This window comes from Bactrocera tryoni, chromosome 4, assembly GCF_016617805.1.
Source record: "Bactrocera tryoni isolate S06 chromosome 4, CSIRO_BtryS06_freeze2, whole genome shotgun sequence".
NCBI lineage: Eukaryota > Metazoa > Arthropoda > Insecta > Diptera > Tephritidae > Bactrocera > Bactrocera tryoni.
This window is the reverse complement of record NC_052502.1, coordinates 31096529-31108199: the sequence shown is the minus strand read 5'-3', so window position 1 is coordinate 31108199 and position 11671 is coordinate 31096529. Positions and strand designations below refer to the sequence as shown.

The following is an 11671-nucleotide window of genomic DNA, read 5'->3' as shown; positions in this document are numbered from 1 at the left end:
TTCACTTTTGCTCGATATGACCACCTTTTGCCTTAACTATGGCCTTGAGACGTTCAAAAAACGAATCGCAAGCTGCCCGAATGTGACTTGCCGGTATTTTGGCCCACTCACGGACAGTCTCGAGATGCTGAAGAAAGCCATTTTCTTCAGCATCTCGAGACTGGCGTATTTTTTACTTGGGATCTTGCTCTTCAAAATGGCCCAGAGAGAATAATCCGTTGGATTCGCATCTGGTGAATTCGAGAGCCATTGTGTGGTCGTAATGAAGTTTGGAACGTTGTTTTTCAGCCATTCTTGGTTCACTCGCGCTTTGTAAGACGGTGCTGAGTCTTGTTGAAACGTCTATGGTTTCCGACCAAAATGTTTGTTTGCCCACGGCCTCAATGCAGCCTCCGGAACGCCTTCCCGATAATATGTCGCATTTACTTTGACGCCAGGATCGATGAAAACAATTGGAGAACGGCCATCTGCGGTGACAGCGGCCCAAACTATTATTTGTGGCGGGTGCTGCCTCTTAGATTCTCGTATGAACGGTCGGTCAAGTAAACCCTATCGTTTTGAGAGTTTACGAATTGCTCAATTGAAAAAAAAATTTTCGTCAGAAAACACAATGTTCGGAATTTTACCGCTTTCGGCCAAACGAAGCAACTGCTTCGCTCTCTCAAGTCGTTTGGAACTTGTAAGGCTTCACCTTGAGCTCATTTTTCAATACGCGTCGGATGCTGCCGTCGGATATTTTCAGTTCTTTAGCCATTTGATTGGCACTTCGTCGTGGATTTCGCTCAAGTTTCTTCTTCACTTTCCGAATCATCTCACGCAACGTTGCAGTTTTTGATGACGTTTTGCGATGCTACCAGTATCATTGTAACGAGTGATGGTGCGATGAACAAAAACTTTATTCACATTAAGTTGTTTGAGCTCGCGAACAATTGCTGGCTGTGATTTTCCAGCTAAATATAAAGCAATCACACTATTGCGTTTGAATTCCATCGCTGATCACTTTTTTTGCGTTCACTTTCATTCAGCAAATTTATAAACAGCTGATTCCAGTGCGACAGCTGCGCGAACGGTCTGAAGTTGGTCGAGTGCCGGACCCAGTATGCTTTCATACGTTTAGTTAAAGCAGACAGTACGTTATCTACAATGACAATAAACACCTCAAACCCGAAACGTTGTCCAGGCGTTTGATTTTCAACAAAGTCGTCGAGTGTAGTACAGCCGCTGAAATGGTCGTACTTTGTATTTTGCTTGATTTGTCGTGATGTCTGTTGCTGGTATTTTTCACAGTTGGTCAGATCTTTGGCTTTTGCCTCAATATCTGAAAAAATGGATTGCTTGGACGTAGCCATATAATGATTCATAAAGGGCGTATCCTGTATTAAGGCCTTGATCAGACGACTGCAGCAAAGCACTAGCCGCTTGCAAGCGTTCTAGGATTCCGTTCCACTTAATTGTCATTACTCCCGTTTCTAACTTATTCATGGTTGAAAGTAGTCCGTAAGCTTTATTACGGCACACCGCTTTTTGATCCACGTTATTGAAAAATGTCTTCCAATACTTGCTTAATAGTGATAAAACCACATAAAAGTGCCTCGGACTGACCACCTAGTGTCTGATAACCGTTTCAAAATCGGAATTTTTGAAGTAGAATCTTTCGTTCGTAAGACGACCCCATCGATAGGTAGAAGCGGAAAAAATGTATAGGCTGGGCTGAACTAAAAATTTTTGCGCCGTTAAGAGGTCAACGTCCGCTTGGAAAAAGAAATAACTGTATAGAATATTTTAATTACTGTGTTTTAAGATATAAAATAATGTTTTTTTTTTTATAACATGGAAGGTCACAAGAATAACGCTAAACAATTAATTTCAATAAAAATATTGTAAAAATTTAATAATTATACTTATTTTCTTTTGATGGCCATGAAGCATAAAAAATCTAGTGATATTCGATAATGATTTGATTTTTATTTTATTTTATGAAAATATTTCCTTAATTAAAAAATAAAAATCTGAATGCTTGAAGAGTAGAAATGTACCTAGTATAGATACTAGCCTAAATATATCGATTATAATATTTATAATTAAACATTAGAACATTAAAGTTAAGAAGTTCTCAAAATACCTATCCGGGTAAAGTGATGTGTATATTGAGCGAGGCTTAGCTTATTTAAACACAATTCTGACATTTTTTAGCGAAACATAACTCAGAACGTTTTGTCATTTAATTGTGAATTGTTTTATTTACAGCGAGTTAAAAAATTCATCTCGGCCAAAAAATGGAATTAACTCGTGAACAATTTCGTCCGATCATTTTTACAACTTTCGACGTGGATTATCACGACAAAAGTGCATCGATGAACTAAAATCTTTGTATGGCTATGAAGCACCATCCTATAGCACTGTGAAAAACTGGTACAACGAATTCAATCGTGGCCGACGCTCGCTCAAAGACGAATTCCGTGAAGGTCGTCCAAAAACAGCCGTTGTGCCAGAAAACATCGATGCCATACGTGAACTGATAATGCAAGACCGTCATGTAACATACCTTCAGATAGAGGCATGCCTATGCATTTCGCCCACCAGCATACATTCGATATTGCATGAACACCTGGCCGTAAAAAAGGTTTGTTCTCGTTGGATCCCGCTCAATTTGACAATCGTTCAAAAAAAGGCTCGTGTGGATTGGTGTAAAGAAATGCTGAAAAAATACGATCGCGGTGCTTCAAAAGACATTTATAAGTTCGTCACAGGTGACGAATCATGGATCTATGCGTATTTCGGGCTCATACACACAAAACAGCAATCGACAAAATAAAAAAAAAAAAAAACATTTTCGTTGATAAATACAACTTTGCACGAATATTGCCTGGTGAGTATGCTATCTTATGGCTAAAAATTGTCCACAAAGAATAGAAACTGTTCAAGCTCCTAGATACCGAATATTTAGACCCCGTGCCTATAATTGACTTAGCCTTGCTTTCTAATGCATCCTCCTGTTTTTAAAGGATTGGAAATAGATGCTTGAGTGTCTCCCAAAGATACGGCCAGCTCTATTTCTGTTTGGCAACAATCTTCATCGAATAATGGCTCCAGTTCCACATCCTTAAAACATCTTTAACCGCTTAGAACGTTCTACGTCTTCCAAGCCAAAATAACCACTTTTAAATTGTGGAAACCACTTTTGGCTCCTTCGCTTAGCTAGAGCGTGCTTATGTACGTAAGTTTTCACCAAAATATGATGACCTTAAAATGAGGTTTTCTTGATATTGAAATATTGGAATAATAACATCACTAAACAAATCTGAAGTGCTAAGGATCTGTGTATTTGAGGTGTCTTGGCTTTGAATTTGTGCTAAAAAAGTTAGCAAAGAGCTTCTAACAGCATAGTCGCAAAATTACTGTAAACTAGTGTAGTGTAATCAAGCAATCGCACGAATGCGGTTTTAGACCCAATGGAACTTATAGCATGTTTATTTATCAACAAATGAATATTGATATTGGGATCTCATATTAAAATCGGTAAGATTGTTGCAGAAAACTTCGTTAGGATTAGTCGCCTCCAACTTTAATCCATGGTTTAAAATTAAGGAGTTCTACAATGATATCAAAGTTGGATATATTTTTACAATTCATCAGTTACATGTTTCCTCGATTTCACTCCTGCATAAACTGTCATAGAAATCATTGCTTTATTACTCGAAATGTTAATGGAAAGATGCTAGAGAAGTTATTACTGTCTGTCTTAGGGACGATGTTAACAATATTTGAAATGAAAGATTGAGAAACTTAGCATGATGATACGAAAGAGTCACTCAATGGATTTCTAAAGCATTTCATATAGAGGTCGTTTAAAGGAAAATTCTCCTGTAGTCTTTAAACTAAATTTTAATTAGAAATTGCATGAAATATATTTAAATATTTATATGTATATTCTAGTGGAAACTACCATGTATATCACTAAATTGTTGCTGCAAATGAATGGTTATGAAATGAATTCGCAAAAGAGTCCCAAAATTGCATTGCATGCAACGGGCAGTGAAGTGACAATTCAGTGCAGAATTTCGGAGCAAAAATGTTAACTGAGCCGTACTTTTGTAATTGTGAAAATAGTATTACTATATACTATACATATATACTGATGATTAGTTATTGTTATGGTCACTAAATAATGTTCAAACTGAGTAAAATATACAACGCCCAATAAAAACAAAGCGATGGCAAGGACGCTGGTAATGAAGATTTGGATGTGTGGGTCTCAAACTACTACTACTACTTTACTATAATAAATGCTGTAGAATATTTATTGTGAGGTAACAGGATCATAACTATGTATGCGTGAATTCCAGTTATGGTTGGTATTAAAGCTGATCCCCATAATGACACTTGGCCATTTATAGATAGTGCCGTTGTGATTCAAAAAATTTTTTAAATGGATCAAAATCTTCAAAACCGTTCCCTTAATTGAACATCTCCAAAACATCGATTTATCGATTCCGCACAAATTGACTGACGACCAAAAATTGCTCAGAATCCAACATTCGAAGAACATCATTAAATCGGTCAAAAATGACAAAAACTTTCTTCACAATATTGTGACTGGTGACGAAACGTGGTGTTTCCAATATGATCCCGAAACGAAACGCCAGAGTGCTGAATGGAAGGCACCGGACGAGCCGAAACCCAAAAAATCGCGCATGGAGAAGTCAAAAGTGAAGACAATACTGATTTGTTTTTATGATTCCAAGGGTATTGTCCACAAAAAACTTGTTCCACCCAACCAAAAACGTTAGTGCGGTATTCTACCTTGGAGTTTTGAGACGTTTGGTGCGCCGTATTCGACGTGCTCGGCCCGAATATCGTGAAGGTGAAAGTTGGCGTTTGTTGCACGATAATGCGCCGTCTCATCGATCCACGCTTGTGATCTATACATTTGACCAAAAATCCCATTTTAACCATTAACCACTCCCCGTATTCACCTGATATGGCACCGTGCGACTTCTTCCTTTTCGGAAAAATGCATTTGCGCATGAAAGGAAAGCGTTATGCAGACGTAGAAGCCATTCAAAAGGCTTGCACCGGCATACTGGCGGCCATACCGGCCAACGTGCTAAAACACTCGTTCGACACGCTTTTGAACCGTGCAAAAAGCTGTATTGAAGCAGAAGGAGACTGTTTTGAATAGAATAAATTGATTTTGCCGAAAAAACCTTTTGTTCTGTTTTTTTAAAGTCCTGTTTACTTTGGAACGCACCTTGTAGTCTTGTTAAAGCCCTTAATTTCATAGCTTCGAAAAAGGAATATCATAACATATGCTGTAATCTTTACAGTGCAGACTCTTGCATTAAGTAAGACTATGCTTTTCCATGGAAAAGCCGTTGGTGATTATTTGAAGGCCTCGCAACTTCGTTATGTCAGTGTGTTAAGGCTCATGCTATTTCAGTAACTTATAATGTTCAGAAACTTATAATTCTAAGGAAAATAATTAATAATCTTTCGGTTGTATGTTCCACAAAAAGGGGTCAAATTTAGTTATTTATCGACATCGGAAAAGTTTGAGTAAGATTATGCATCTCTTATCAGCAGCTTCACTCTTAAAACTAAAGCTGAAATCACACGATTGGTCAAATGTACCAATTTTTTATCATTTATATGTACAGATGTGACAGCCAGAAAATATTTGGCATAAGGCAAATTAACAAAATTTTTGTGCAGATAGACCGATAAAATACGGCTCTGTTGTACCAGTCATGTGAACTGTTGTACAAATCAAGTAAATACAAAAAATGGACAAATGTACCGATAATTTTATCTGCCACTACATGACCAATCACAGTGACCAATCAATTCAAATAAAGCCAAAATTATGTTTTTTTTTATTTTTATTATCCTATGAATACTTTACACCTGGCTGGAATTTCATTATTTACTGTTTGGCAACTCTATGATTATTAAACTAATAATAATAAATAATTTTTAAACTTGGCAGCACTGATATCTGCAAAAACAATTGATGCACCACTGCTCTTTATTCCATTTGTCCGTTATTAAACAAGTCACTACATCTATTGGTGAGTATAAATATTTATGATATGTTTATATATATTTATTTATTTACATTTTATATTTTAATATTGTTCTTTTATTTTTCAGAATATGGATACAGATGAAGATGAAATCTTTGATAATTTGCAATATGCGAAAATATATCCAATATGTCTGCAGAACCAACACCAACGCCAGATAAAAAGAGAAAGCGTTTTCAAGTTACAACGGCATGGTCCTCGGAAGATGTTTTTAATTAAATAGAAATAATAGAAAAACATCCTTGTCTGTGGGAATATTCTTCATCAGACTATAAAAACCGACAGAAGAGAGAGAACGCATGGAGAGAAGTTGCAGCGAACTGTCATGGCCGTAGCGTTGATGAGTGCAAAGCCAAGTGGGCGAATGTGAAAACAGCGTACAATAATACAAAAAACAAATTACAGGCAAAGTCTGGTCAGAGTGCGTCAAGTTCACAACCTCATTGGCAATTTTGGACTGCAATGCAGTTTTATCATAACCACGACAAAAAAAAAAACGACTTCATCTGTTTCAAATATAAGCCCTGATAGTGAAAGTTTACCAAACACGCATTTTCAATCCATCAACATGCAATCCAACGCATCAACATCATCGCCAGCTGATGCAGCAACCAATTCGCCAGAAGATATTTTAAAACGCGCAACAGATTTGTTGTATGCAGAAAAAGAAGACAAGTGGTATTCCTTCGGCATGTACATAGCGTCGCAAATGCGTGAACTGAATGCAAAAAATGAGAAAGCAGCAAAAAAACTTGAAATTAATATTATGAAGTGCACTATAGATGCGCTTTCAGAATTAAATGATGATTGATATTTCATTGAATTGTTTTTTCTTCTATATTAATAAAGTTACAGACATATTTAAATCATTATTTAAATCATTAATTATATTTAAATCATTAATTTTATTTAACATAAACATCTATATTGAAATGGTATTTCTCCAGCGGCTGTCATAAAATATTGTTCGAACTCCTCACGAATTTCTTTGGCTTCATTGGTTATGTATGTCGTTGGACGTTCCTCTGCTCCTTGTTGCTCATGAACTGAATTGTCTTGTTGATCATTCCTATCTGTAGTTAAACCTTCCAAATAACTGGCATTTTGATACTCTCTTAACAAAGTTGCTAAGGAGAGTATTATAGTTTTGTTCACATAACAGTTGTGTGTAAGTCCTAAAACTAAAAGAGTCAGATATAGGGTTATATATACCAAAGTGATCAGGGTGACGAGTAGAGTTGAAATCCGGATGTCTGTCTGTCCGTCCGTCCATCTGTCCGTCCGTCCGTCCGTGCAAGCTGTAACTTGAGTAAAAATTGAGATATCATGATGAAACTTGGTACACGTATTCCTTGGCTTCATAGGAAGGTTAAGTTCGAAGATGGGCGAAATCGGCCAACTGCCACGCCCACAAAATGGCGGAAACCGAAAACCTATAAAGTGTCATAACTAAGCCATAAATAAAGATATTAAAGTGAAATTTGGCACAAAGGATCGGATTAGGGAGGGGCATATTTGGACGTAGTTTTTTTGGAAAAGTGGGCGTGGCCCCGCCCCCTACTAAGTTTTTTGTACATATCTCAGAAACTACTATAGCTATGTCAACCATACTCTACAGAGTCGTTTTCTTCAGGCATCTCTATATACAGTTCAAAAATGGAAGAAATCGGATAATAACCACGCCCACCTCCCATACAAAGGTTATGTTGAAAATCACTAAAAGTCCGTTAACCGACTAACAAAAAACGTCAGAAACACTAAATTTTACGGAAGAAATGGCAGAAGGAAGCTGCACCCAGGCTTTTTTTAAAAATTGAAAATGGGCGTGGCCTCGCCCACTTATGGACCAAACCAAAAACCATATCTCAGGAACTACTAGACCGATTTCAATGAAATTCGGTATATAATATTTTCTTACCCTGATGACACGTACGAAATATGGGTGAAATCGGTTCACAACCACGCCTTCTTCCAATATAACGCTATTTCGAATTCCATCTGATGCCTTCTCTGTATAATATATGTATACATTAGGAACCAATGATGATAGCGGAATAAAACTTTACAAAAATACGGTATTTGAAAAATATATAAATGACGTATAATTAAATCTCGATTATCACTTTATCATGCGAGAGTATAAAATGTTCGGTGACACCCGAACTTAGCCCTTCCTTACTTGTTTTTTATTAAAAAATTATGCAAGGCACAGCAGGCCAGTGTTATTTGGGTCGTTTTATGCTCATTCAGTTGAATTGGTCGATATAAAATTTGAAACCGCTTTGCCATAATGCCAAATGCATTTTCGACAACGCGCCTAGCACGTGACAATCGGTAATTGAATATGCGTTGACCGGCAGTTAAATTTTTACCAGGGTATGGTTTTAAAATGTGCTTTTGCATGCGGAATGCATCATCCGCCACTAACAAGTATGGACAATCACGGTCACGATTTAGCAATGGTTGTGGTAAAGGCAATCTCAGTGTGTTATTGTCCAAAGCTTTCTGAAATGTGGACTTTCCAAAAACGCCGCCGTCCGAAACTCTGCCATTGCACCCGACATCAATATATATAAATCGGTAGTCCGCATCCGCAATAGCCATAAGTACAATACTATTAGTACCTTTATAATTATAAAAGGTAGTTCCAGACCGCGGCGGAGCCTTCATCACAATGTGTTTCCCGTCAACTGCGCCTATACAATGGGGAAAATTCCATTTATCACTAAATTTTTGGGCAATGTCAATCCACATCTGTTCGTTATTTGGAACCTTGCAAATATGTATTGTGACATTAATTTATATTTTTGATGTCATTATGTATAGCTACCTGTAAATATTCATTTTTCAAAGCTTTGTAAATTGCATCGCAAACCTCCGGCACAAATATAGATATGGTACTCGGCGCAATGCGAAAGTCAACAGATAAACTTTTGAAGCTGTCTCCAGAGGCAAGGAAGCGAAGTGTAACCGCCAAACGTTCATTTGCTGGTATTGCTTTGCGCATATTGGTGTCACTTTTTTTTATGTTTGGGGAGACTAATTCAAGAATATAATTAAAAGTGGCTTCGTTCATGCGAAGATAATTTTTAAACAAATATTTTTGATTATTCACTTCACGAAACTCGCGCAGAGTTTTTGCATACGCCCCGTCAGTATTTCTCCTCTGAAGCCAATCTAGCACCCAAACACTTCGCTTCTTCAATTTCGGTGTTTCTTTTATTGGTTTCTTTTTATTAATTAAGTGTACACAAATACACATAATTGCCACTATTTTCTTTTTTCTTGATGAAGAAATCATTATATTTAAAAATTATAAAATTACGTTTAAATATATGTAATTATGTATTCAAAGCTTATCAGCTATCTACTTTATTTAAGATGACAAGCCCAACCATGTGACAGGTTTGCACAAATATTTGTCATATTATTGAAGTGTATAAATCAGTACAGAAAAATTCTGGCTCAAGTACGCCAATCGTGTGAACACTGAAAATTGTATCGGTACACAAAATTTATTTTGTACAAATTTGTACAGAAAAATTTTGTCAAAAATCGGTACATTTGACCAATCGTGTGATCTCAGCTTAAGTCGACTCGTTCAAAAGTTCTTCGATGTAATTTTCAACCTTAAATCGTAAAGCATAGTTTTTTCATTTTGTTTTATTACTTCATAAAATAAAATATCTTGTTGTTAATGAATTTTTTTGGAAGAATTGAAAAGGTTAGACAATTTATTAGAGTTTCCTAAGTTGACTTTTTTTGCAGTTTTAGTTTTGGCCCTAAAATATGATCTATTGGAACAAGCTTTTTATTCTAAATTCAACCGTCCCTAATTTTATGTTGAATTTATGGGATTTTTTGCATTTTTTTATGCAATTCCTCCGGATTTTTTTTATTATATTCAAAGTAAATACCTACAACTTTCATAACAGGATACTTTGATGCATTTCATTTTCTGATGTATTGCTCTACCAAAAAGGTCTGGTTGGGTTTTTCCAATATTCCTTTAAAAGTTACACGCTGTTACCGGTGTACCCGTATGAAAATTTTGTAAAAATGAAATACTACATAATTATGAATGGGAAAGTAAAACAAATATTTAAAGTATTGACCATTGCTTTTTACACATTTTGACCACCTTTCTAGCAATTTTTGGATACTAAGCTAATATTTTAATTTTTTTTTGAAGCAAACCAATCAGACACCCAATTTTCAACTTCTGAATAAGAATCGAAGTGCTGCTCAGTCAATGCGTGTCCCATCATTGAATACAAATGGTAATCGGGAGGGGCCAAGTCTGGTGAATACGGCGGGTGGGGTCGAAGCTCCCAGCCTAGTACTTTGATTGTATCCTGAACCGATTTCGCTTTGTGTGCGGGAGTATAATAAAAAATACTGTGTCTCCTGGCCCATTCTCGTCATTTTTCGTATAACAGTTTCACCGTGTTTTAGGAGCTCATAATATAATATATGTACAACACCCTTCATGTCCTACCAAACACAGTACATTGCTTTGCCTTCTTGCTGTATCGATCTGTTTCTGCAGTCGATGCTGATAGTAGTGCCGGATTAACCCATAATTTTTTCCGTTTAGGATTCTTAAATTAAATCAATTTTTCATCGCCAGTGACAATGGGATGCAAAACTGATTTTTTCATGTCTTTGAAGACATATTTCAGAAGTGTTTTTGCGGTTTTCCATTTGCCTTTCATTTAATTCATGTGACACCCATTTTCCCCACTTTTGGATCTTTCCCATATCTTTCAAATCTGTCTGTCATGTCTGAAATAGTTTGTTGTGTAACATTTACCATTTGCTTTTGACTCAAAGTATCATCTTCATCCAATATTGCTTGCAGTTCCGGGCCTTTAAATTGTTTTGGCGGTTTTGCATGTTGTCTCTGATAAAGCATGATCGCCTTAAGCCTTGATACGCATTCGTTGCGACTCTGCGGCAATTTTTCTCAATTGGCAACAAAAAAATAATGCCTTCTGCAAATTTTTTCGGTACAAAATTTGACATTTTCAACACAATGAAAAAATATGTTGTTGCTTGTTCAATGACTGTAAGGTTATTGAATATGTTTGAGAGATGTCATGCTAAAAAAATAGAAACAAAACTAAGGCTTCTTCACAACAAATGTAGTAGCAAAGTTATGTATCAAATGTAATGTGTTCATATGGCACACCATGTCGTATGAGCAATACAGAATTTATAGGAGACTAGTGTGATTGAAATGAGAATTACATATATGAGAAATGTAATTCTTGTATGGTTAAAATTGCAAGTTAACAGCTTGTTTGCATTCATTCACAGTAAAATTTCAAGTAAGGAGATATAAGACATCGTATCGAATATGCTTATTTTGATCAAAGAGGCGAAGAATTAGTGTGATCAATATAAAAAGTGAAAAATTGGGCTTACATATTTAACTATATTTAAATATATAAATTATAACTAAAATATGTAAGTAGAATATTTCAAACCATTTCTAATTCGGTAAAGCGGAAATTGGAAATACTTTCATAAGGCCGATCTGTTCCAACCGACTACAAAGACTACAAAACCTTTAACAGTTTTTACAT

The 11671-nt window shown here is 36.1% G+C and overlaps 3 protein-coding genes and 1 long non-coding RNA gene across 4 annotated transcripts in view; 2 read left to right on the top strand and 2 right to left on the bottom strand.

Annotated features, from left to right (window-relative positions):
• The window catches only part of LOC120773779 (protein ANTAGONIST OF LIKE HETEROCHROMATIN PROTEIN 1-like), a 33705-nt gene extending 32356 nt beyond the window's left edge, over nt 1-1349 (bottom strand). The window contains exon 1 of the mRNA XM_040102868.1: nt 1165-1349. Within this exon, the coding sequence (XP_039958802.1) occupies nt 1165-1349 (185 nt within the window). The remainder of the gene's footprint in view (nt 1-1164) is intronic.
• Nucleotides 1350-2314: 965 nt separating this feature from the next.
• LOC120773778 lies at nt 2315-4643 on the top strand (the record flags this gene model as incomplete). The annotated part of the gene is made up of 2 exons (XM_040102867.1): nt 2315-2772; nt 4622-4643. Coding segments are annotated over 2 exons (480 nt in total), but the record flags the coding sequence as incomplete, so codon positions are not given.
• Nucleotides 4644-5927: 1284 nt separating this feature from the next.
• On the top strand, nt 5928-6949 carry LOC120773376. Its single transcript, XR_005705152.1, has 2 exons — nt 5928-6068; nt 6151-6949. It is a non-coding gene; the product is annotated as an uncharacterized LOC120773376 (long non-coding RNA).
• A 43-nt stretch (nt 6950-6992) lies between these two features.
• On the bottom strand, nt 6993-9372 carry LOC120773777 (protein ANTAGONIST OF LIKE HETEROCHROMATIN PROTEIN 1-like). The gene is made up of 3 exons (XM_040102865.1): nt 8914-9372; nt 8273-8855; nt 6993-7210 (listed from the first exon to the last, which is right to left on the bottom strand). The coding sequence occupies exons 1-3, from the start codon at nt 9343-9345 to the stop codon at nt 6993-6995; spliced, it is 1233 nt and encodes a 410-aa protein (XP_039958799.1). The 5' UTR covers nt 9346-9372.
• Between the last annotated feature and the right edge of the window lie 2299 nt (nt 9373-11671).

Bases quoted from the DNA above. Each gene is read 5' to 3' on its own strand.
- LOC120773777 (XM_040102865.1), bottom strand. From the start codon at position 9,345: ATGTGTATTTGTGTACACTTAATTAATAAAAAGAAACCAATAAAAGAA. The intron at 8,856-8,913 runs GTAGCTATACAT...CATATTTGCAAG, and splicing joins TGAAAAATGAATATTTACAG to GTTCCAAATAACGAACAGAT. The intron at 7,211-8,272 runs TAAAAAACAAGT...TACTCTCCTTAG, and splicing joins TGCCTTGCATAATTTTTTAA to CAACTTTGTTAAGAGAGTAT.